The sequence below is a fragment of the Carex rostrata genome, chromosome 9, assembly GCF_964058835.1.
Source record: "Carex rostrata chromosome 9, lpCarRost1.2, whole genome shotgun sequence".
Classification (NCBI taxonomy): domain Eukaryota; kingdom Viridiplantae; phylum Streptophyta; class Magnoliopsida; order Poales; family Cyperaceae; genus Carex; species Carex rostrata.
The window spans coordinates 965,219-992,300 of record NC_135926.1 but is presented as its reverse complement, the minus strand read 5'-3'; the positions used below and the strand labels follow the sequence as shown (position 1 = coordinate 992,300).

General features: G+C 34.8%; 2 protein-coding genes across 3 annotated transcripts; one reads left to right on the top strand and one right to left on the bottom strand.

Moving 5' to 3' along the window:
* Positions 1 to 1,453: 1,453 nt before the first annotated feature.
* On the bottom strand, positions 1,454 to 7,932 carry LOC144559822 (putative beta-1,3-galactosyltransferase 8). Of its 2 annotated transcripts, XM_078308954.1 has the most exons (11): positions 7,550 to 7,932; positions 6,579 to 6,675; positions 6,247 to 6,305; positions 5,393 to 5,562; positions 4,680 to 4,743; positions 4,277 to 4,349; positions 3,560 to 3,680; positions 3,326 to 3,413; positions 2,954 to 3,079; positions 1,826 to 1,932; positions 1,454 to 1,734 (listed from the first exon to the last, which is right to left on the bottom strand). In XM_078308954.1, the coding sequence occupies exons 1-11, from the start codon at positions 7,648 to 7,650 to the stop codon at positions 1,535 to 1,537; spliced, it is 1,206 nt and encodes a 401-aa protein (XP_078165080.1). In that variant the 5' UTR covers positions 7,651 to 7,932; the 3' UTR covers positions 1,454 to 1,534. The 2 variants fall into 2 exon arrangements, with proteins under 2 accessions (XP_078165080.1, XP_078165081.1); XM_078308955.1 differs by lacking the exons at positions 6,247 to 6,305; positions 7,550 to 7,932.
* A 6,050-nt stretch (positions 7,933 to 13,982) lies between these two features.
* LOC144558999 (uncharacterized) lies at positions 13,983 to 18,787 on the top strand. Its single transcript, XM_078307891.1, has 3 exons — positions 13,983 to 14,375; positions 14,483 to 15,299; positions 18,657 to 18,787. Exons 1-3 carry the CDS (start codon positions 13,983 to 13,985, stop codon positions 18,785 to 18,787), a joined length of 1,341 nt encoding a protein of 446 aa, XP_078164017.1.
* Positions 18,788 to 27,082: the final 8,295 nt, after the last annotated feature.

The following is a 27,082-nucleotide window of genomic DNA, read 5'->3' as shown; positions in this document are numbered from 1 at the left end:
ATCAAACCAGTTCAGTTCAAATCTTATTCAAATCAAACTCAAATGAGTATAATTCGTTCGAAATTGATTCGCGAACTATTTAGGTTCGAATCTCAAATAATACAACTAATAGATTCAATCATTAGTCTTTAATAATACATGAACCAAACTTATATCACAGCTCAAAATTGTTAATATAATGGTAACTTATAATAATAAAATGTTTCAGCAGCGTAACAAATTAACAATGGAATAAGTTTCATTTGACTAGGTCCATGTCGTGATTTTAATCAATCCAGTAGTGTAAAAAGTAAGAAAATCTTGAACGGGTCCATAATCCATTATGTGAATTCGTGAAAGGTAAAAAAGAAACCGTGTGAATTTTGTTCCGCGAGAAGAAAACTAATGCATAAACTACTGTTATAACTAGAGCTGCCAAAAAAATTTGTAGTTTGTAATTCGATTGACTTTGATTCGAAAAATATGTAGTTCATAATTCATTCAATTCAAAATTAGTTCGATTCAAAACAAATCAAATTTAATTTGAATTAAATCTTATTCAAACTCAAACTATATAAGTTGGATTCAGGTTGATTCGTTGCCACCCCTAGAAGTAGCTACGCATTTTTCGCATATTCACAAATGGGACACCTAGGGCTCAATTATTGCCCAAGATGGCCTCGTTTTTTTTCCTCTTTTGTCGATATCGTATCGTAGCACATCCTTTCGTGTCTTGTGATTTTTAGATCTCACCATCATAGGGAGACAAATAGTTCATTTTGACAGTATAGATTGTTAATTATGGGTTAAAAAAATCTGATTTAAATAATCTTAAACTTGATATATTTATTTTTATAGTAGCAATAAGATAAGAAATTTGCTTCCATACACCGTATTCTAATGAAGAAAAATTTTAAATTATTTTTGACCATTCGATAAATATATGTAACACTAAATATAATCAGTTGATCTTTTTGTAATAAATATTATAATTTGGATTTTGATATCTACAAAATTATTAAAATCTTTATTTTAACATCTAAAAAGAATAACAATACAAAACATTTCCTATTTAGTCCATCTTAATTTTCACAAAATATCACAATAATTATATAACTTTTAGAATATTCTTATTAAAATAAATTCGATTGAACAACAACCATCCGAACAAATCAATATTGAACTTTGATATATTTTTTATTTATTTACTGGACTCGTCCACTAAATTTCTCTTCAAAAAAGCTTAAAGACCGGGCCAGCTATACTGTTTGTCTGTTTCTACCGCTGGTGGACCATGCTGATTGAGCTAAACAATATACCACAGTAAATCCACAGTACGCTTTAAGAGAGAGAGGTCAGTTCTAGTAAGCACAGGAATCTGGCAGTAAGCGGTCTCAGGGTTGATTAATGGACACTGGCAGCATATATAAATGAAGGCGAAAACATTTGGCGTTCCTATTTTTAAAAATGTATATTTTATAGAAATCTAATTGTAAATTTCTAATTATTAAATAAACAAAATCGGATCAACATAAAACATGTTTCATCAACATATCTACATATCTACTTGATCCTTGATATTTTCTGAGTCCTTGGTTTTATTATCATAAGACATCATCCAAATCTGCTTCAAGTTTGCCTCGCCACAACGCTGATGAACATCTTCCATTCTCTCAACAGAACTACACAGTCCAGTACAGTTCCAATCGAACGAGGCAACACAAACTTTTCCATTCCTTGCCCTCGATACACACTCTGATATAAAACACAACAATGAAGAAAATATTGAGATAATGAAGTAAAATATAGAATATAGTAACAAGAAAAGAAAAATATAAAATGAAACCTGGGGTCTGGCAACACATATCATGATCATCTACATGGTTTACATCCAAACCAATGAGCCATGCCCCAACTGATACATCCTCGTTTGCGTACTTGTGGAGTGCATCCCTATAAATTCAAAATTTTCAATCACATTAGGAGTATTTCAAGTTTAACTATACAAAATCTCACTATAACAACATAAGTCCAATACAAAAACAAAGAATTCCTTTAGCTTAGTCCCCTATAAGCACAAGAACCAGTGCATAGGTAACATCCTTGCAGCGGTATCAATTAAATACTTTCATGTGGGCATTGTAAAAAGATTAAATACTATTTATCGATGAAGTTTCACAATGTCAATTAACTATTTATATTAATAGTTGTAGATCTGCCACTGACGACAGCTACACTCCTTGCTTTTCCTGAAATGCCCATAGTACTCGATCACTAAGAAGGTAGTTTAGCCATTTCTGGAGAATCGATGGAAAAGACGGGGTGTGAATGGCATATACTTTTCAGTAATTTCTCCAGGGTATATGTGACATTACTGTTAGTGCTCTCGAATTATAGGGTGTGAATGGCGACATGGACGTATCCAACTTGACATTACTGTTCTCAATTACATGGTGCCGATGGCAAAGTGGACATATCCAAATTGACATTACTGTTCTCAATTAGAGGGTGTCAATGGTGATGGGGACACATCAGTTACAAGGGTATTGAAAATATCCAAGGTTGGTTGGGTTCTTAACTCAGGATCAAACACATTTTTCTATTTTGTTTTATATCATTTTGCTGCAGAAATATATTTCTATTAGCAGTTCAGTATTGTTCATTCTGAATCGTAGTTTTACAATGTAAAACGAAAATGCATCTGAAAGACATCTACCATTTTTACAGCTTATGGTATTGACCATAAGCTGGATGAGCCCGATCTAACATAAGTTCATTGATGAAACATTTGGTCAGGCGTCAGATGCAGTTAGGGATGCCAGGTTTGTCAGATTGCTCTGGGTGACCCAACTTATTTTTCTTAGTGAAAAGATACCAAACCATCCCAACATGACCTGATCCATCACCCCTATGTATAAGGGATATCTTGTGTTTATTTAGTACTAAAATATAAGAAACTTTATCTTTCTCTTACTGATTAGTGGATATGTAGCTTGCAAGATCCTTTGAAAGAGCATAGATCTGGCCCGTTGCATGACGGAAATAATTGTTCCCATCCTCTCCAAATTTCCAGGATTCTGGCTCAAAGTACTTTGAAGATCTAAATAACAACAGAAACAGTTAACGAGAATACTAAAATAAAGAAATAAAAATAATAAATAGTCAAACTTGAGTTACTATTATACTTTGAGAATATAGACATGCATATAATTGGGGGGAAAGATACAACATGCAACTGAAAGCACATTAACTCTGTTCAAGCTAGGATGCCGCGTTTCTGAAATCCAATACTTGATTCACTTATCAACCATAAATGAAGATATAATTTTCAAGATAAGAGGATTACTTCTCAGAAAGCACTGGCCCAGATTTCATGCACCCGATGTATGTCCTGGGGTGCGATCTGTACCGTTCTAAAGTTTCAGCAAGGACACCTGCATCAGAGTAAAAGAGTTACAACTTTCAAAACAATAAAATATTTGAGAAGCTCGTGAACAAATACAATGTTGTCACACACATTAATTAAATGTTTCTGTGAGATACTTGAAAAAGTTCCAAAAGCAAAAGTTGCACTTCAAACCTAGGTTTACATGCACATCATCGTCAACTTTTACATAGAAATCTGCATCGTATAAGGCGAGCGCGGTAGTGAAAAACTTCTTTGTTTTTGCAGTGAGCTTGTGGTACCCTTCAACATGATCCTTCATAAACAAATTTAGGAAAAGGGCAACTCATATAATTAAAAAAATAGTCTTTGGGTATCGAATTAATTAATTTCACTGGTTGTCCGAACTCAAAACTAGGCGTCTTAGAGTTTTAGGTAAGTTTGCTTATTATCCATAATTAATCGATTTTTGCAACTTATTATATACATAGGCATTTCCTATAATGCCCAAAATTCCCAGTATAACATATATCAAATAATATATGGATTATTTCTAAGGCCATCAAGCAAAGTTGATTAAGAAAATGACTTAAACGAGTTCTCTATTGCTTAGTAAAACGAGTTCTTCATAACTAGTTCCTATGTACTTCGAGTATAGCATATAAATCTGATTTGGCTTAATTTTATAGATTAAGACAAAGAAAATTAGCAAAATTGGGGGAGTTCTGTAAATAATTAACAGCATATAAATTGTTCCACAAATCAACATAACAGTCAGCTTGTATTTCCAAGGATCTTGAACAATATTACATGCTATGTACATATATGAGAAATGTACCAACCAGACTATCAGTACCAGACTCAAGTTTGATATATTAAATCCAAAGAGAAGCACATCATTAGACTACATACCAGTCGAAGAAAATCTTTGTACCGGGCATCCTCTGCATCTATAGCCCGATCAAGAATATTCTTAGATTCACCACTGTGCAGAATGAAGAAAATACCATAGTTAACCTAAGAGACTGAGATTTCTATGTGACACATCAAGTAATTCATGATAAATTATACCAAATCTTCTTAGTACAGCAAAATAACAGACACTGGTAAGTTCCAATAAGACTAGTACAGGTATGAAGATGGTCATTATAACTAGCTTTTTTATACTTGACATGTTCTTTTGATCTTTGATCCCCCAACTATTTTGGTTATTGTGTACAGAGGCCATATTTTAGTGAAGCTAGACTGATGCCTAGACAGCACTAACACAAGAAAGGTAAACCTAGAACTCAATTAACACAATACCAGAAGCAACCTGTGTCCAATTATGAAGCGAATCACAATGCCCTCCTTCTGCTCTATTTCTTGGAGGTTTTTGCCTGTTGACATAAGATATAATATACTTTATAGGTGCACCACTCCAGGAAATATAGAACTAATAACCTTGTATGTTTAAAACCAAAAGATTTGCATCTGGCAAAACCTCCTCTGGAGATTTAGACTGCTAAACCAAGTTCATCAGAAATACAAGTCAGGGGCAATATAAAGATACAAAGATAACATTTACAAAATATTATACTTTTCAACAAGTTAAACAACTAAGCTCTCAAGAAGAGAAGCATTTAAAATATAAAGCATTTAGAGTTCTTTGGCAATCCAAAGAGTGGAGGCTTTAAAATAATGGTTAAATATCTCACAATTGCAATTACAACCCAAAACTGAAATTTTCAGATAACACTCCACTTTTAGATGTTCATGTCAGGGAAGATAATTTTTCCATAGTGTGGAAGAAATTGTTGTCACCTCTAATAAGCAAAATTATTATTTCCGTCAATCCCAAATTGAACAAGAATAAGCAAAAAATAAATAAAATAAAATAGATGTTGGGTAGCAAGATTGAATGTATTACTGCATATAGGAAAATGTCGGGTACCCTTTGCAAATAGGATGAAATATGGGTATAGTTTGCAAAATAATTTCCTACAGCATATCAGATTATGAAAAAGAAAGGCGGACAAGGAGACCAACCTTGTGGCATCCAAGTATTTCTGAGAGAGTTACGGCGTGTCCTGCTACTGAAGGCAGTATTAACTCCTATCACCGCAAATGCTTTCTTTCTATCTGCTGGATAAGCTTCCTTAGGGTTTCTCCTAGTTCTCAACTCCATTTCTACTGTGCCCATTGTCTCATGAAGTGATCTATCATAACACGTATAACTTTCATTCAGTTATAGTAATATTAAAAATTAGAACAATTTTCGCCAGGAAAATAGGCTTCACCCAACCATTGCTAACCCCTCTCTCCTTCCCAATATACCAATCCAACAAATTGCATTATTGAGTTTATCCGTGTATACTTTATTCATTTCATAGAGTTTTGCCCATTTTGGTGATGTCTACGTGATAATCTTCATTGAATCGAAGCACCCTTCATAACAATACAAAATGAGAAATTATCCTATATGCCCCTTTAAAACATGAAAGCTAACACATATACTCCTCTTCATATCCCTTAAAATACCAAATTAAAACTGTCGTTCCTCTCACCTTATACTGATGGGCAGTGATGGAGAAGATTACCTTTGGAAAGTTTTCAAGTCAATTGGAAGGTGTCTACAAACAATAATTTTCCATGTTTTTGAGTGCTTTAAACCTAGGTTTGGAGGAGAGTATATATACCTGATATCGCCTGTTGTAAGGAGTCTAAGAGGTATAAGTGACATTTTACCAGGATATCTGTTCTGTGTTTTAGTTATTGCTCTGTAGCAATTTAATAGCAAAAAGTAAAATCCTTTGTTTCAGTATTTTTGTTAATTGTTAAATATAACAAAGCCAAGGACTGGCACTTTAAGTCCAAGACCATTGATAGGTTCAAGTACATACTTTATGGCTTCATGGGTCTTGGCAACCTCCCCAATAAAATCCTTCTCTTCTCCATATTTCTGATGCCAATTAAATAATTCAGTTAGAAAGACTTAACTGGAAATCAGAAAAAAGAAAAAGCTCAATTAAACACTGGCATCCTCATGAAAGTGAATATGTGGCTGCATACACACCTATTAGCATAAAAAGGGCAAGTTGGGGCATTGATAAAGGAATTTTGCACGAGAATGTAAAAAACATTTTATTGATAATGTATAGATGTGAATTGTTAATACACAAGCTGTGGTTTAGTAAATTTAAATAACTAGATACAGGTGTTATTAGAAACAGACTTTTTTAGCATCCTTATCTTCTGAGATGACTCGAAGCCCTCTTTCTTGCCTTGGGCGAATAATTAGAGGACCACTTGAATAGGTGGTTCTCGCAAACCTAGTTTACAAAGCTCACCAACAATTAATAGGCAACAAACAAGATGATGTTAAAGAGAAAAGTGCACATTAAATTATCTGTTAAAAAACATTTATTTACAGAATAAAATACTCCAATGATTATCAAAGTAATATAAACTAAATGTGGGTGCAAAATGTAAATTAAAGAGGAAATGGGAATTAGCAAAATGCAAAATAAATAGATTCAATTGACCGAACTCATGTGACTTTGGCAGGCTAATTTTACCTTAAAGCAACGAAGGATCAGACAACTATAGATGAATTGACTGTAACTTTTTTTGTGACAAAAAGAAAAGAGATAATAATTTTGACCCTGAACAAGTGCACCTAATACAATTAGTCCCTTAAACTATTGCAATTGGTTTTTTTAATCAAGCCCCTAGTTAAATGAAATGATATGGCATCACACAAGCACCTGACATATGTGCAATATCATTGAGTATTTGGGATGACATCACCAAGCCAACCACATCATCATTCAAGTGTCATTTTGTCATTACATCAATGCTAGGAAAATGGGTTTGATTGAAACAGGTACAATAGATTAGATAATATGAGTCAAAAACAAAAGAAATCTCCAGATGGGGGCATAGTTGAGCCAAGTGCATAACTTAGGGGCCAAAATTATGTTTTCTTTTTAAGATAATGGGAGGCTTTGGTCTCTCCAAAAGCAAACTTCTATCTGAGAAAAACAGCACCAGGTTGAATAATGCTAAATTCTATAGATTGGCTCAAGTAGAAATCAACCCTTTTGACTTTAGTGGATACATTGACTCAAAAGAAAAGGATGACTCTACAAAAAGGAATAAAGCTTTCTTTATAAAAATTAAGAACTGATTAGAAAATTCTCTTACCCGTCCGTGATAAAAATGCCAAGTCCAAAGCTGACGAGGCAGAGAATGATAATCCACTTGAAGGACGCCTTTCTCTCGCTTAAACCAGCTCGGGTCTTCATTTTAGCCAATCTTCCTCTCCACCTTCTCCTTCAATTAGGCTTTGCTATCTCGGGTCGAGATAGAAGGAGAAGGAGAAGGAGAAGAAAGAGCTGGACGAGAAAAAAAAAAACGACAGCTCTTGTGATTTAAAGAGGGATGCATGGTAATTGCGAAACCTCTCGCCGTTAATGCCAATCTGAAACTCCAATTCCAATGCTGTGACGAGTGTTTTGGAGGCTTAGAAACGGCTGCGGGAGGAAGCGAGGTTTATGCTGTAAACCTTCGCCTCCCTGGGCTGGTTTCCGCGGCTGAGTTCAGATGGATCCGGATACTCCGAAGTAGGGGTGCACAAAAAATTCGAGATTCGTGATTTGATTCGAAAAAGTTCCAAAAAAAATTGGGTTCGAAAGCAATTCAGTTCGAAAAAAATTAGATTTAAAAGTAATTTGATTCGAAATTAATTTAAACCAGTTCAATTTGAAATTAAGTCAATTTTAAATTCGAATCAAATTCAATTCGATTCGTGTGGTTAGCGAATCTGGTCCAATTCGATTTATACTGAATTGGCCCATTTCAATTTTGTGTGGTCCAGTTCGATTCGAAAACCAAGGCAGCACACTTGCGGAGTAAGAAATAAATCTGCTGTTATTTTAAAGGAATAACAAGAATCTGTTATTCTGATCTTAACCATTCAAATCTTTTCATATACGAATCTCAAGGAAGAATGTTTTTCTTGCACGAATCTCTATGAAGATCAATCGTTGAAATTGCAATAACAGGTTCCTGTTATTCTTCTGGAATAACAACAGATTTATTTCCTGCGAAGTAATGGTCTCCACTCCCCACCCCTTCTTCCTCTCACGCCTTCTTCCTGAAGTTGCAAGCCCGAAAATTTCTTATCCCCTCCTCTTCTTTCATGAATTCGAAAATTTTAATGCATTTCGAACTAAGCTTTCCCTTTATGATGCTTTAAGTTTTTTCTTTCCCTTTAAGCTTTCAATTTCGAACTAATTTCGAATCAAATCGAACTAGTTCGAATTGTACTGAACCGAATTTGAACTAGCTTTTTAGGTTTGAAATCTATTTCAATTTCGAACTAGGTTCGATTTGGTTCGGTTCGTTTTAAGCCCTACTCTGAAGTAACTTGAAGTTTGAATTTGAATGTGGATTGTCCGATCGAATTCAGATTAATCCGATTCAAACTATAAATTTACGAATAATCATTTCTGTACATGCGCTACAGTAAGTGTATTTAGAGGAATAATGTATTATGGTCCCCACTAATTATTATTCTAAAAAGATATTATATAGTCTCAACTAATTATTATTCTAAAATCCCAGCAGCACCCTTTCAAAGTCTCGGCACTAATTCCGCGTCAATATTTCTCTAACAAAAATAGTCGACCTCATAAAAATAAATACTTCAGTGCATAGATATAAATACTTTCAATGCTTAGATATTAATACGTTTAGTGTCATATGTAAAAAGAGGAGGGATCCAATTACAATATTATGAAAGTTTATGTCCCCACAAGCAGTTATGTAAAAATTACAACATTGTTTACTATATAGATATAAATACTTGTGTTCTTTAAACTATATACTTCAAGATTTGACTATTAATATTTTAAAATAAAGTTACAGATCTGGAACAGTTGCGGTCCCCACAAGCAATTATGACAGTTTAGGTGCGGATACGACATCAGAAATTTCAAAAAAAAGTGCAAGTACTATTATTAAAAATAATTAATTTATCATTTACATTGTTTACTATATAGATATAAATACTTGTGTTCTTTGGACTACATACTTCAAGATTTGACTATTAATATTAAAAAAAAGTTACAGATCTGAAGTGCAGTTATAGCAGTTTGGTCCCCACAAAAAGTTATGGCAGTTTAGGTGTGGGTACTGTAGCGCGGGTACTCATATCAGCTTCCTAAATTTACAAGAACCTTTCATATTCGTGCAGATTTCATGGGACGGTCCGGATCTAAATTCAAAATTGTAGGACTCTAGGCCAAAAATTTTAAATATACCTTGCAAAAAAAAAAAAAAACAATTAAACTTGTAAAATTCTATATTTACCCGAGCCGTAATGAAATGGCGGTCCTCCAAAACTGGAGCCCCTATTTATCGTTGTGGCCCCGCAAAAATTCAAAACAATATAAAAAATTCAAATGTTTGCTATTTTTTTGTTGTTTTTAAATAATTTGTTTAATGATTTTCAAAAAATAGAAATAATAATTAATAATTTGAATATGTTAGAAAGAACATCAAACAAAATAGATAAAACATCTTACAATTTAGGGATCGACTAATAGTCCCCCTAACTAACTGATGCATAAAGTACGATGGAGACCACTAACTGCCTAGGAGACCATTTATATTTGAAAAAATTTACAACTGGCGCGCGCATGTATGAATACTTATACGCGCAAGTATTACCATATAATATATTAAGTATTCATACCTAAGATATTGAGTATGAAAAAAAAAAACTGGACATCAACTTTCTTTTCTATCTAATCACACCCATCTTTTATACACTTTTAGAAGTGAGTTTTTTTTTGTCCGTTTAATCTCGTTAATGTTTCTAATGATATGTGAGACATTTTGCGAATCTAAAACCACAAACATCTTCTATGTAATTTTCTCTTTCAAATGAGATCCATGATGAGGTACTTTTGGATTCTTCGTCGTTCAAGTATTCATACTTCGGTGTGCAAGTATTTATACCTTGTCAAGTATTGTTCTATAAAATGCCGAGTATTCATATTTACTCAGTAAAGTGTTAATATTTATGTTGTAAAGTATTTATGAGAAACCCACAAACGTGTCTCAGGCAGGGGGGACCACTGCTGACCTTGGGGGGCCGCAAATTTTGCTTGAAAGCGACCATGATAGGGACCACACGCTGAAAATCAAGGACAAGCAGATTTGTAATGGCCATCTCAAGTGTCAGTGCTGTAATTGTTGTAAACGTTCATTTTTAAAATATAAAATATTCATACTTATGCATTAAAGTGTGAATTTTTATGTTGTAAATTATTCCTGAAAACCCCCTAAATGTGCTCTGTGTATTAACTACTTGGGGGGGCCACCACCACACAATCACCAACACTCTTAGTTTTAGTAAAAATATTAATATCTAAAATTTTAAGTATTCGTACTTACACATTGAAGTGTGAATTGTTATGGTATAAAGTAACTTAAATCAGTTAAACAATTTGGTGCTTGAATGTATAGATAGGTACTGAAGAAAGTATTCATAGTTATAACTGAATTATGGATTGTTACGTTGTAAAGTTCCTTAATTTAATATTTTTTTACAAAGGTCTTTGGTTAGCGCTTGATTGTATTAATATGTAATACGAACTACATGGGGGAACTACTAACTATTTAGGGGATCACTTATATTTGAAAAAATTTACAACTGGCCTGCGCATGTATATATATGCGCAAGTATTACTATATAATATATTAAGTATTCATATCTAAAACAACAAGTATTTTAAAAAAAAAAATGGATATCAACTTTCTTTTCTATCTAATCACACACTCTCTTTTACACGTTTTTAGAAGTAAGTTTTTTTCTCTGATTAATCTCGTCAATATTTTTGACGATCTGGGAATAATTTTACGAATCTAAAACTACAAACGTGTTCTACGTAATTTTATCTTTCAAATAAGATCCATGATGAAGTACTTTCGAGTTCCTCGTCATTCAAGTATTCATACCTCGGTGTGTAAGTATTCATACATCAAGTAATCATTAATATATTGTTAGAAAAATATATTTGTTACAAATCTCTTTTTGAAAATTAATGGTATAAATATGTAATACGGAAAGTATTCACATATATGTTAATGTATGAATATTTTATATTGTAAACTATTTTATAAAATAATACTAATAATTAACCAATTAAGAAGATAACAAATTAAAATTTCATAAAAAAAAAGCATCATGCATTATTCAAATTAACGAAGAAAGCTATAAACTTTCTCCGTATAAACTATGGATGCAAAAAGAGAGAATCAAATATCATTTAGAGAAACATATTTATAAATATTAAAAGTCTTTGTCTCTTTATGGGCCTCGAATCTCGGATCCAGCAGGTAAGGCAAAAAAAAAGAAATAAAGCGGTGAGAAATATTCAGGCCATCTCCTCGGTTGAGTATTTTGAAGATATGGAATTGTGACGGCCATTTTTATTAATATCTCTGAAAAAAAAGAAAATTTTAAAAATGCCCCTCTCTCTAATTTTTTTTCATACATGCCCTGACCGCCTGGGCCTGGGGCGGCCCAAAACAGCTAGTGAGGCGCCCCAGGGCCCGGCGGCCCATACCTTAAGTGAGGCGCCACCCCCTGGGGCGCCCCACTAGTCCTGTGATTTAAACGCATTTTCTGCCTCTGTCACTTCCCGATCTCAGACCTTCTCTGGAGGCGATAACTGGGGAAAATAGGTATGTTTTTTTAATTATAATAATTAGTAATTATAATTATAATAATTAGTAATTATAATTATAATAATTAGTAATTACTGTTCCAAATTTACTGTTGCACTTACTGTAGCGTACTGTACATTACTGTTGACATTTACTGTAGCGTACTGTACATTTACTGTTGACCTGTACTGTATCGTACTGTACATTATTGTTGGTATTTACTGCAGCGTACTGTACAATTACTGTAGCAATTGCTGTACACCTACTGTAGAAAAATTGTAATTTTTTTTAATTTTGTTTATTTATTTTTCAATTAGTCATTTATTAATGTACCCATTATTATGTCATGTAATACTTGTAAATTTTTTTTTTAAAATGTAGTTTGTTAAAGAAGAGATGTTAGTTGCACTGTATGTCGGCGGCAAGCTAGAAAGGGATGAAGATGGCGTGCATTACACGAAAGAAGTCGCATTTGACTTCGAGATTAATGAAAATACCACATTTGAGGAACTGAAGCAGCTAATATACGAAAAGACATCTGTAAACCCCAACAGGTATGAAATAGAGTTGGCTACACGGATTGACAACTCACGTGGGGGGGGGTAGACCTTACTTTGTTAAGTTTCCAATAACAGATGCCAATTTGTGGAGAGTTGTGTATACTCAATTTGTAGCTTGTGGGGTCCCGGTAATGGACATATATTCGAAGAGGGTTCCCCGCACGAGGGCTGGACCTTCAAGTTCGGCTGGGGCTGGACCTTCAGGTTATGACAACCAGGGGTACCATCAGCACTCCCCTTATGACCACCAGGAGTACCACCAGCAATCCCCTTATGACAACCAGGGGTACCACCAGGAGTATCACAGCCCCGGTAATGACAACCAGGGGTACCACAACTCCCCAGAAAATACTGAAGAGTTACCACTACCACCCAGACAGACACCCATAATCCCTAGATTTCCAACTATGCCAGAGTCAGGACCGGTACCCGTTAATCGAAATGATGTTGATGTTGATGTTGATGCTATTGATGCCGTACCAGAAAGAGAAATGGAAACGGGGGATGAATACCAAGGGGTTTGGGAAGATGATGACTTATCAGATGGTGATGCAAATGTAGCAGGGTTGTCCAGGGCAGAAAAATTCCCGATTAGAGGTCGGGGGAATAAGCATCCGGTTGCCACATTCAACGACACCACAGCTTTCGAAGAGGCAGACATTAGTTTCTTTGGTCCTCGTGTTGTATACAACAAAGAACTTGCCGCAGGGCAAGTTTATACCAGCGTAGACGAGCTTGTAAAGAAAATATATGAGACTCATGTTCACGGCAACTGGGAATGTATAATACACAAAAGGGACCGAACAAGGTTAGTTGTGCTTTGTTCAACTCACCCGCACTGCGAGTTCCGCCTTTTTGCAACCCCTGCGGGTTCAGGGGAAGCATGGATGATTAAGAAGTGCGAACCACCTCATACATGCAAGTCTGCGTCCACAAGGACAGACCATTCAAATCTGACAGCATCACTAATTGCCGATGCAATTGAGGAGGACATTAAGTTGGATCCATCGATGAGCATCAAGGCGGTGGCTATGACCGTCAGACACAAATACAAATATGTAATCCCAAAATACAACAGGCTGTGGAGAGGTCGTGAACTTGCGATTTGCAGGATATTTGGTAGTTGGAAGGACTCATATGGCTATCTGGCACCATTGCTCCAGGCCATGGCAAGTACAAATGTCGGCACCGTATATGAGCGATGGCATGGCCCTTTTTTTGATAAAGACGGTGTACTAATAGAGGGAGCTAAACAATTCAAGGGCATAGCATGGGCTTTTGGTCCTTGTATCCAGGCTGTGCCATACATCAGACCTGTTATCAGCATTGATGCATGCTTCATGTCTGGCCGTTACGAGGGGAGACTACTCATATCATGCGCATATGATGCTGAGAACCAGCTGTTGCCTTTGGCGTTTGCAATTGTTCGTAAAGAGGACGGCGAGAACTGGGGATTCTTTATGCAGTTTTTAAGAAGACGGGTGATTGGGGAAGGGAAGTTTTTCTGTGTGATATCAGACCAGCACAAAGGAATAAAATATGTTTTTGATCGTGAAGATTACGGTTGGTCAACACGTACTGGCCAGTGTGTGCACAGGTTGTGTATGCAACACGTTGCGGAGAACCTTTCCAAGGCAACCGGAGGCGACACGTGGGTTACTGATACATTTAGATGGAATTGCAGAAAGAAAAAGCCGAGAAGGGTGGTAGAGATGACTAGCAGTTTTGCAAGGGTACATGCATTTCAATTGTTTACATATATTATTGTACTTTAAGAAAACAATTTTTTTTTACTACAATTGTTTACTTACATTATTCTATTTCCTTATTTTCTATGTAGTACATGCCAAAGGCAAATCTCTACTTAATGAAGGTGGGGAAAAATAATCCCCGAGATGTCAACGAAGATCCAGCATACGAGAAAATATATCAATCCCGGGATGGAGGTTGGCGTTGGGGAATTATGACCACCAACGGATCCGAGTCGCTGAATGCAGTATTCAAGCAGAGCCGGATGTTGCCTGTGGCTGCAGTTGTAGAGGACACATTCTACAAGTTAAATGCCTGGTTTCAGGAACGGCGTGCTAAGGCCGCAGAATTAATAAGGATGAACCAGTCATTTTCAACAAGGGTGGAGGAGAAACTAAGACGACACAGAGACAAAGGTGCAACCATGACCGTGATCCCGATGGGTAACGATGGAACGGAATTCGAAGTGCAAAATCCAAATGAGTACGTTCCTACCACCCGTAAACCAGACGGCACTATGGCGTTTGTCAAGAGGGCTTGCAAGTACGTGGTTAAATTCGGAGATGCCAGGGCGGTAACCTGTACATGCCAAGGACCCCAGCTAAGTCACATACCCTGCAGTCACGTGATGGCGGTATGCCGAGTGAGGAACTACTGTGAGGATCACTATGTTGCTGACATGTACCGTACCGATTACCTTGCTTCCACTTGGGGTGGATCTTTCCATTCTTATCCTGATCAGCATGAGTGGCCTACATATGTCGGAGATAGAATATTACCTTCAGAAGGATGGATAAGAAAGGGAAGGAGGAGACACAAGCGTATTGTAATGACCATGGACGAGATGGGTGGTAGGCGACCGTCGGGAAATCGGGCTCGCCGTTCTGTTTCCGACAGGTGCAGGGCAGGTACGTAGAATTGTACAAAATTTATTTATGCTTTAATTATATTACTAACTGAATTGCATTGTTACATTTAGATGCAATAAACGAACACAACGAAAGAGAAAATGCCAGAGTTGTCGCTGAAGCAACCGGTAGAACACAACCCCCTCCTCCTGTAAGCCAATCATCTAGTAGCCAAGCCTCTACAAGTAATGCCGCACCTGCCACTGGTACCAGAAGAACTAGTCGTTTGTTAGGTTTATTCAGACGTGGTGGCAGATAAACTTGCTATTTTGCTTATGCGAATTGATTTATTTGGTATATGTGTATGTGTATGTGTATGTGTATGTGTATGTGTGTATGTATATGTATATGTATGTGTATGTGTATGTGTATGTGTATGTGTATGTGTATGTGTATGTGTATGTGTATGTGTATGTGTATGTGTATGTGTGAGTTTTTTTGTATGTGTATGTGTATATATGTATGTGTATATGTGTATGTGTATGTGTATGTGCATGTGTGTATGTGTATGTGTGTATATTATACATATAGTTCACCAAAGAAATAAAAATAAAAATTAAAGTTATAAAAATTTACGACATCACTTCGTAAATATATCAAATATTATATTTTTTGGCATACACATACACATACACATATACATAATATTTTATTTTTTGACATACACATATACATAAACCCAACACTTTTTTCAACAAAATTATTCAAATCAAAATACTAAGATTTCTCAAAAAAAAAAAAAAAAAAACCAAATTACTAATGGGGCGCCCCAGGGGGTGGCGCCTCACTTGGGGTATGGGCCGCCGGGCCCTGGGGCGCCTCACTTGGTGTTTTGGGCCGCCCCTGGTCCAGGCGGTCAGGGCATATTTAAAAAAAAATGAGGAACAGGGTTATTTTTAAAATTTTCTTTTTTTTCAGGGATATTAATAAAAATGGCCGGAATTGTGATTATTTTGTACTCTTTATGCCTTTAAATTTATAAATCTAAATACAAAAAAAAAATGTTAGTTGCAAGCGTACAACCTATCATTATAGTATTTTGGGTATCGATCCACAAGGAAATCGGAAAATACTAATTTTTAACTCTATCTATTTGTTTCAGATTTGTGAAAGAAAGTAAAATTAAATGGGGATTTTTGTTCTAACAATCCTAAGGTTTTTGGGTTCAATACCCAAGAAGAGGAGGTTTAAAACAATAAAAGTAAAAAAGAAAAGTAAAATTGAATCTTGGTTGCTTTCAAGAATTGGAAGATCTAGATGCATTTGGTCTACAATCCCTTGTTAATTCTATCTATTCGGTATTATTTAAATTCATGTATGATTTGATGAGGTTTCTAACCTAAAGTGTTAAAATGGTCACGGTCGTGAATTAATAACGTGGCTAGATAATTTCGGATTTCACGGTCGTTCTTCACCCTAGTTATCTAGACCCATCAAGCTCTTTTTAGCCTATATTGACCAATTATTGATATAAGTATTTTGGTAGGTTGGGTTAATGTTCCTCGAATTTTAGGTGCTGTCACCATCCTAAAGGGATATTTAACAATCACGTTTACACAAAATACGTATCAATACTTAATCAATCTAGGTGTCCTATGTAGGGGTTTGACTTCACGGTCGTTCTTCACCAAACCCTAACCATTAATTTCTATAGTTCCGGTTATGGATATCAAAGTACGGTCGCTTCTAACCCAAAACCTAAGATATTTGTGTTCGAAGATTTTATATCGTGGAATTTGATTTTTTCAGGAACAATTTTGAATTATTTTTTTCTATGTGTTCTATAAATCTGTGATAGAGATTTTTCTCTATTTTATAGGATGCTTTAATCAAGGATTGGGTCGAACTCGTAATAGCTATGAATAGTCCCGAACTTATTATTGGACATACAATGCATTAGAGGCGTATGATCATTCCTCTTATCCTATTCCACCTCTTCTAGAAAAGAGAACTTTCAAATCACATTCGATTATGGAGGGTCTTACTAATATTCTCGTGGATCTTACTAATTTTCATTATACAAAATCTCTAATTCTTTCTCTTGTTCTTATTAGTTTACTTCTTATTGTTTTGATAGGTTTTGTTTGTTACAGTTCGTGTAAACAAAAAAACCTTACTTTTGTCGATACTTAGATCATTCTATTGAACTCATTCTATTAAACATAGAATGAGAATTAACGTATAATTAATTAGGAGAACTCGTATGGTATTAACATATTTTGTTGGGTACATTCAGAGGGAAATCGACGACCGTCGCTTCGAAGTTTCCCTCTGGCCAACCATGGATTTTACATTCAAATCCTATCTCTCGGATGAACTCTTTAATAAAAAAGTCCGGCCCTTGGTGGGGAATTGGATTTTATTAAAGTTTGACTCTCATCTTAAAGAGTTCGTTATAGTGGGGGTTCGATCGAGATCGAGATAATAAAATTAAAGAAAAAACTTTAGGTTTATGAAGGCAAGAAAGAAGGAAATTTCAAACAAGAAAGAACGAAATTTCAAAATAGAAAAATAAAAAAGGTATACCTTATAGATATAGAAAAATAAAAAAAAAAGGTATACCTTTTATTTAATGAATGAAGATAAACTCGATTCAGATGAAGAGGAAGTCAACAAATTGATTGGAAATAAATATACTCGAAACGAAATAGAGCAACTGTTTCTTCTCGCAGAAAAAGAATCATCAGGAGAAATAGAAGAAAAAGAAAAAAACCTTGCTTATGATGAAGATGCTAATCAAAATTAAAAAAAAAATCAATAAAATCAAAAGAATATAAAGAATCACAAGTGGTACTCTCCTCTTATCCTAACTTCTTTGGATCCTTTGCATAACAAAGCGATTCCAAAGCGGGACTACTGCGATTTCAAGTACTAAACTATGTAATCAACACAAATGATAAATCACAAAAATTAACAATAAAATCCCATAAAACAATCATAATAAAAACAAATTACCGAATAAAATAGAATTAAACAAGTCATGCATTGACCTAAACCTCTAGAGAGGAAAACTAGCCTCTCATGGAGATGCAAAAATTCAACAAAAGATTCATTACAAAGATTGGCTAAAATAAAGAGAAATTAAATAGAGAAATAGATTACACCCTTCTCTAGATGAATAACCATTGTTCTTGCCTTCTTCTTGAAATCTTCTTCTTCATCATCCTTGAATTGCTTCCTTAATTGCATAATTTTACGCTAAGTATTGGTGGAGAAGAGATTTTGAGAGATGAAATTGATCTTTGCGAAGAGATACCTTGAATGAGAATGAACCCCCTCTTTTATAGCCAAAGACTATGCCCAATCAAGAGGCATAGTTGTGGAGTTAGTGAGTGTTATATTTGAATTGTTTTCCAGGTTGCATTGTCCACATTTGGCTGTCAAAACACGTCCTTGGTACGCCAGAAATAGAAACCGTGTCAAAAACGCATATTTCTGGCTGTCTGTGGGTCCAGGCGGATGCTTTGACTCCAAGTTTCCTTTTTTAGATTCTCATGTTGTAGATCTTCTCGTTAGCTTTTCAAAAAGTGGTCATATGCCCAAAACGGAGTTACGAGTCAAAAATTATGGTTATTTTAAGTTCAGGCTCCAGTTATGCGTTCTGCTACAGTGCGGCCAGGCCACCCGCACTGGGCTCGGTTTTTCCTGTGCGTCCGCACGGATTTTGATGAATAGCTTATTATACTTTTTTTAAATTGGCGCGTGTCCAGAAATCCATCTAAGTACTTAGTGCGGCCATATCGCAAACTATACGTGTGCACTGGGCATTTTTCTTCGTTTTTATTCGTTTTTCTTCATTTTCTGCAAATTAAAACTAAACAAACGCAGTAACTTGATCCTTGGTGTATTCTATTCACTTTATATTTAAAATACAAGATATTTGGTGTTATTTCGTGATAAAAATCATATCGAATATGTATATAATTTAGGCCTATCAAATTTCCCCAAGCTTAAACATTGCTTGTCCTCAAGGAACATCTAAAATTGGACTACAATTCGATCTCTAATTTAACCCCATATCAAGTATACATTTCTCAAACTTTCGAAAAATTTGTATGATCTTGACAAAATTTAAAAATCTCAATGTAAATTTTTACAAATCTAAAGTTCAACTCTTAGCTAATTATGCTTCACCCCACAATTTGATTACTCTAACTTTCATTTCCTTAAAGATTTAGAAATTGTAAACTTTGGATATCTAACTTTGTTACAAAAAATGCACTCTTATTTGTGGAAATTCTTTTTAAAATCCCCCAAGCTTGAATCAAACTTAGGTTAGAAAGTCGTGGACTTCGTGCGTTGATATTTGCAAAATTTCATTTTCTTTTGTTGCTTTTATTTTTATGACACTATAATTCTTTATCCTTAGTACAAAACCGGTTAGTTATAGTTAATCCATACCCAACCGTTTTAATTCAAAAGTGCATTTGCATGCTCTTGGTTCAACCCTTCCATGACATGAACTCACATGTTTAGTGCGAACCCGGTCACTTTATCGGGCAAACTAGCGGAGCAAAGTGTCAATGATTCATTGCTACAAGTACGTCATGTCGCCAAAACATAAGCAAGCGGAATCTTATTTTATTTTTAAAAAAATTTAATTTTGAATAAGTTTTCAATATTTTTACAAAATATCATTAATACACACATCCTTAGGCATTAATTCATACCTACGGATATCCCGATCTTTCTAAATTCGTTTTCCGCATATAAGTCGCATTTTCAAAAAAAAAAAAATTTAAATCCCTAAGTTTTCATTTTCTTAAATCTTTATTTCCACAAAGTTTTTCGCTAAATTATGGGGTTATTTCAAATTATTCCAAGGGTATTCCTAAAAACTCGTTAAAATTCGCATCAAAATTTCTAATTTTCGTCAATCACTCAAATTTATCAAAGGTTTTATTTTTGCAAACTTTTAACACAAAAATTAAACATGATTTTATACTTTATGCATTTTCCAATAATTAAGTCCAATTATGCAAGACTCTATTTTTCATAACATCGCAAAACATCTTGACAAATTCGCAATCTCAATCATTTTCAAAATGACAAATCCTACTCATGGTCAAGTAAAAAACAAGGTTATAAATCCTAAAATTAAAAAAAAAAAAATCTAAAATTCATGCAATGCAAGATACAATTTCTTCCCATACGCCCAAGCTTAAATTAAGCATTGTCCCCAATGCTTTAATCTAAAACTAAAAAGTAAATAGAAAGAAATATGAAAGCTTAACTTGTGTGAAGAACCGTCATAGAGGCGGAGAGATGGCGGTTCGAGTAGAGGGAAGGAACGAGAAGGACTTGGGTTGCCTCCCAAGAAGCGCTTGGTTTTAGGTCTTCGGCTCGACCCATTTTCTTGGACTAGGAGGAGTGTTGATCATGCGGCATCCTTTTGCCACTCCTTGCATTGGACTCGCGCACGCTGATTCGTTTCCCAATTAGGACATTCTTTATGCCTTCTTTATCCACATGTTGCAATCTATCGGTCTCAGATCTTGCCACCGATATGCCTTGCGAAGAGTCTTCATTAGAGTGCTCCATGTCTTGTTCTTCCTCTTCACAGATTGTTTCAATCATGTACTGCTGAAAAAGAACGAAGATGAATTTTCAAATAAAAGAGAAAAAAAAATCTAAAATTAATCTCTAGAGTAAAAACTAGTATCTATCAGATATTCCCCGGCAACGGCACCAAAAAGCTTATTGAGTATTTTGGAGATATGGAATTGTAATTATTTTATACTCTTTATGCCTTTAAATTTATAAACCTAAATACTCAAAGAAATGTTAGTTGCAAGCGCACAACCTATCATTGTAGTACTTTGGGTATCGATCCACAAGGAAATCGGGAAATACTAATCTTTAACTCTATTGATTTGTTTCAGATTTGTGAAAGAAAGTAAAATTAAATGGGGGGTTTTGTTCTAACAATCCTAAGGTTTTTGGGTTCAATACCCGAGAAGAGGAGGTTTAAAACAATAAAAGTAAAAAAGGAAAGTAAAATTGAATCTTGGTTGCTTTCAAGAATTGGAAGATCTAGAGGCATTTGGTCTACAATCTCTTGTTAATTCTATCTATTCGGTATTGTTTAAATTCATGTATGATTTGATGAGGTTTCTAACCTAAAGTGTTAAAAAGGATCATGGTCGTGAATTAATAACGTGCCGAGATAATTTTGGATTTCACGGTCGTTCTTCACCCTAGTTATCTAGACCCATTAAGCTCTTGTTAGCCTATATTGACTAATTATTGATATAAGTATTTTGGTAGGTTGGGTTAATGTTTCTCGAATTTTAGGTGCTGTCACCATCCTAAAGGGATATTTAACAATCACGTTTACACAAAATACGTATCAATACTTAATCAATCTAGGTGTCCTAAGTGGGGCTTTGACTTCACGGTCGTTCTTCACCAAACCTTAACCTTTAATTTCTATAGTTCCGGTTATGGATATCAAAGTACGGTCGCTTCTAACCCAAAACCTAAGATATTTGTGTTTATAATTTGGTACTCTCCTCTCATCCTAACTTCTTTGGATCCTTTGCATAACAAAGCGATTCCAAAGCGGGACTACTGCGATTTCAAGTACTAAACTATGTAATCAACACAAATGATAAATGATAGAAATTAACAATAAAATCCCATACAACAATCATAATAAAAACAAATAACCAAATAAAATAGAATTAAACAAGTCATGCATTGACCTAAACCTCTAGAGAGGAAAACTAGCCTCTCATGGAGATGCAAAAATTCAACAAAAGATTCATTACAAAGATAGGCTAAAATAAAGAGAAATAGATTACACCCTTCTCTAGATGAATAACCCTTGTTCTTGCCTTCTTCTTGAAATCTTCTTCTTCCTCATCCTTGAATTGCTTTCTTAATTGCATAATTTTACGCTAAGTATTGGTGGAGAAGATATTTTGAGAGATGAAATTGATCTTTGCGAAGAGATGCCTTGATCTTTTATAGCCAAAGACTATGCCCAATCAAGAGGCATAGTTGTGGAGTTAGTGGGTGCTATATTTGAATTGTTTTTCAGGTTGCCTTGTTCACATTTGGCTGTCAAAACACGTCCTTGGTGCGCCAGAAATAGAAACCGTGTCAAAAACGCATATTTCTGGCTGTCTGCGGGTCCAGGAGGATGCTTTGACTCCAAGTTTCTTTTTTTAGATTCTCATGTTGTAGATCTTCTCGTTAGCTTTTCAAAAAGTGGTCATATGCCCAAAACAGAGTTACGAGTCAAAAGTTATGGCTATTTTAAGTTCAGGCTTCAGTTATGCGTTCTGCTACAGTGCGGCCAGGCCACCTGCACTGGTTTCGGTTTTGCCTGTGCGTTCAGATTTCGGCCGCATCGAAATCCGTGCGTCTGCACGTATTTTGATGAATAGCTTATTATACCTTTTTAAAATTGGCGCGCGTTCAGAAATCCATCTAAGTACTTAGTGCGGCATATCGCAAACCGTGCGTCCGCACTGAACATTTTTCTTCATTTTCTGCAAATTAAAACCAAACAAACGCAGCAACTTAATCCTAGATGTATTCTATTCACTTTATATTCAAAATACAAGATATTTGATATTATTTCGTGATAAAAATCAGATCGAATATATATATAATTTAGGCTTGCTCAGACACCACCTTCAAAGAAAAACGAATCCCCCTTTCGGCCGAAACTCATTCTGCCAAATCGAGGTTACAACCCAACTCTAATTCGTCATGAATTGGGACATCGGTCTACATGGGGCACAAGTCGAGGAAATCCTGAGAAGAATCGAACTGAAACGAATCGAACTTGCGAAGATGCCATGAGAGATGAACGGAGGGAGTGGTAGTCATTCTAGTCTGAAACTGAACGGATGGAGAACTTGGAGTCGATTTCGGATTCAGGTTTATAGTTGTAGAGCGGGCAGAGAATTCACAAGATAATATTAGCTTCTTTGATGGAGAGCGAGAGAGGGTTTTCACTTTTATCTATTGAAGGTACTTTAAGGAGAGAAGAGGGACGGTGCTGCGCCGGTTTAGTAAACAGTGGTGATATTTTTGGATATGGATAAGGTTTGTTAGTCAACTGAGTTGGAAAATCAGAAGTGGCATTAAGATGCGGGGGGGCATTTAGGAGACAGATTCAAGGGGGACAAAATCATTTCTCTACAATTTAAATGTATTAGAAGGGCTTCGAAATATTTTTCAAGCATAATTTTTCTCAGTTGTAAAAAATATATATATTTATTTATATGTTACTAGAAAAAAAATACTTTGGATCTGAATTATTTATCATAGTTTAAAAGTCACCTCTAGATAAATAAAGAAATTATCATGATCCTTCAATTCAAATTGTAAGATATTCTAAAAATTAATCTCACTTTTTTAATGATGGCAAGGAACTTTTTTTCAAAATAGATGGAGTACCTTAGAAGTTGAATGTATTAGAAAGATCGTGATAATTTTTATATTTACTAGAAGTGACTTTTGAACCGGGATTAATAATTCAGATCTAAAACACTTTTATTTTTTTCCAGTAACACTCCAAGAAATAGGTTTTTTTTTATAGCCGAGAAAAATCTTGCCTGAAAAATATTTCAGAGTCTTTCTAGTACATGTTTTATCTATTTTGTTTGATGTTCTTTCTAACATATTCAAATTATTAATTATGTTTTCTATTTGATTTATTCTTTTTATTGAGGGTATATTTAAAAATTTCGAGACTCTGAGGTCATGAAAGGAGCATAAATGTCCGGAGCGCTGTGTATTTTATTATTTTTATCTGATCACGTGCAATATTCGATGAATGGAGCAATTGATCTTCTTGTGAAAAAAAAAAAACTCAACTTTAAAAATATATGAAAGTATTTAAATCTAATTAATAATTAAGAAAAAATCTTTAGACTTTGCTTACCAATTCTGCTTATACGAGAGAAGACTAAAATGTAGTACATTTGTATTAGGAAGTACCCGTTGTTGGAGAGGTGAGATGTTAAGCTTCAGGATTAAGAAATGAAGGGAATTTGTCGAGTTATTAATTTATTTTAGGGAAAATTTTCGGTGTACCCATCCAAATATTTGAAATAGCCAATTTTTCCATTAAATTACCATAATATCCAATTTCCTCATGAAAATTTAAAATTCTTTCTTATATCCCTTTTACTTATTTTTCTTTTTATTTAATTATTTTAAAATTTAAATTGACCATTGTACCCCTAAAATTTAACTTGAGGTGTCCATTGCCTTTTTTTTTTCTTCCTCCCTTCCCCTTTCCAGAAGAAATATTTCTCCATTCCTTCGTTCTTCCCATCTAACTCATTGAACATCGAAGCAATGTCTTAGGCCCGCCTCTCTCAGCTCCAGTTCTCCCGGCCCTCATGTGAGTCACTCTCTCAGCAAAACTGAGATTTGACTGAAGATCGCACGAGAAATTTGTATAGCCCGAGTTCTCCCTCATGCATGTCACTCTCAGCAAAATTGAGAAAATTCAGAGCTAAAGCGATTGAGATTGAATTTGATCACGACATCCTTATTCTCCAGGTTTTGTGATTTTATCTCGTTTGAACTAATCAAAGGTATGACCAAACATTTGTCGAAATTAAATTTTGAAATCTGATCATTTTCTAGGTTTAATGAGTTTTAATACGAAAATCAATGGATAAGGTAAGCTCATGCTAAAATAATTGGCATCCTTCATCTTTTGAAGCAAGTCCATGTCCAATAATTTATTAAAAAAAGTCAAGATTATATTGAGTTCCACTGAATATTTGCAGAAGGTATAGGTTGAATATGCGAACCAGTACTGATTGAGATTTAAATATATATAATGCACCATGCTTATGTGATTTTGTTTCATATATTTTCTTTTTGTGTGCTATGCACTCTGTCGAAGTGTGTGCAGTGTTGTTAGCAATAAGGGTAGCAGCTTTTCTGAAAATCAATAGCTGCATTTTTTACACAGACTCGCAAGTGCTGGTACAAATGGTGCATCCAAGAAGAGGAAACAGTCTCCAAGCTGCTCATTGGCAATCATATTCTGAACTGATGCGTGTCAGAAATTTACTAAGGGCAAATCAGGGATTTGAATGTGGTTATTTATCAAGAGATAAAAACAACAGGGCCCACCTATTGGCCAATATGGCTAGATTAGGGCAATTTTCATATCTAGGTTCTCATATCCTCTTTTTAATTTCCCTGATGTAAGGCTGAGTAGTGATGTATATTTTTAACTTGATTTTGAGGTTACTGATACGAGATGCTAATATATATGTAAAATAATGTAATAGTTATTTTGTTAAGTGATGCTCAAGGGTTATTTCAACCACAACAAAAAATGATGCAAGCTTTAATAGTATAAAATACAATTGCTCCTTTTTATTCTTTTCAATTAATAATATGTTGACAATGACAAAGGAAGAGTTTTATCAAACGGCAAATGAGACAATTCATAATTTAACTCAAGTCTGACATTGGAATATGATGTGATTAGTCAATTATGCAATATTTATTTTCATTTTGTGTGCTCTTTAACTCAAGTCCGACATTGAAATGGATCTTTAGCTCAAACAATTGGATAGTAATGACTCCTCTTTCAATGCGCCTACTTGAACTAATAAATCTTTCAATTTACCATATATCTCCTCTATTGCTAGTTCTTTTGCTTTGCAAACTCTATTGTATGGTAATGACATGCCAAATTTCATTTCAACCCTTTGCTTTAATTCCTTTGCAAAGAGATCCCCCTCTCTTCTTAAATCATCAATAATTATGTCAGCTATCCATGCTTTATTTGCATGTTTGTTGCCGCTTTTATTAATTCTGAAACATGTATGATCCTCCTGCAAGGTCCTCACAACAAAAGTCACTCCATCTTCAGTCACTGCTGCATGAATCCTCCAATTACAATCTCGACTTGCACAAGTTGCTGTTACTCGTGTTGGCTCACTCTTACCCAAGTCAAACTCAAAATCATGGGTGATAGCATAGTGACTCAAAGCCCTTCTAAATGCTATGACATGTGGATACTGTGCACCTACATCTATCTTAGGATTATCCTTGTCATATGAATAGAACTCTCCCTCATACTCGATATCAATTTCATCCTCAGTCTCGCTATCAAGACTTGAATAACTATCCTCACTGTGACAATGATCTGACCCATTTTCAATATCTTCCAACCGATATTCATTTCCCCAAATTTCTATATCAGTCCCAACAGTTTCATCTATCCTTATTCCATCTTCTAAAGTTGTAATCTTCTCTGCATTCACATATATTATCACTTTTTTCTCCTCCTCATGCATTGAAAGCATAAATTTGTAGCTTTTATCATCCTCAATTTTAATGAAGGATTGAGAACTAACATGTTTGTCTACAAAAAGTAATGAGAGCTTCAAAGAGTCATCCTCAAGATAGAACTTGCTAACTTCTTCAAATAATTCTTCTACAATGTAGCATGTCTCATCCAAATAAATAGTCCTCTGCTTTCCTGAATAATATTTCTTTTTTGCTCCATTATTGATTGGTTTAAAATATCCACCATATTTCACTATTATCTTATAACGAGATTCATTTATGCTGGAAAAAAGAAGAAGTCAAATATTGCAAAACTAATATTAATTTTTTTAATAAATTTCAGTCACTGTTATAAATTTATGTTTTTATTAATAAAAGGCAGAATACCTATTCCATTAACTAGAAACCCGGGGTTAAGTTACATAGATTGTGTTTTATTTATTTAACCTAAATTATAACTTGTTGGCTAAATGCAGAAATAATTAGAAATGAAGAAAAAATAC

Bases quoted from the DNA above. Each gene is read 5' to 3' on its own strand.
- LOC144559822 (XM_078308954.1), bottom strand. From the start codon at position 7,650: ATGAAGACCCGAGCTGGTTTAAGCGAGAGAAAGGCGTCCTTCAAGTGG. The intron at 6,306-6,578 runs GTCTGTTTCTAA...AATTGGCATCAG, and splicing joins AAGATAAGGATGCTAAAAAA to AAATATGGAGAAGAGAAGGA. The intron at 4,744-5,392 runs GTTGGTCTCCTT...TTATGTCAACAG, and splicing joins AAATACTTGGATGCCACAAG to GCAAAAACCTCCAAGAAATA.
- LOC144558999 (XM_078307891.1), top strand. From the start codon at position 13,983: ATGTCTGGCCGTTACGAGGGGAGACTACTCATATCATGCGCATATGAT. The intron at 14,376-14,482 runs GTACATGCATTT...TTTTCTATGTAG, and splicing joins TGACTAGCAGTTTTGCAAGG to TACATGCCAAAGGCAAATCT. The intron at 15,300-18,656 runs GTACGTAGAATT...ATTGTTTTCCAG, and splicing joins TTCCGACAGGTGCAGGGCAG to GTTGCATTGTCCACATTTGG.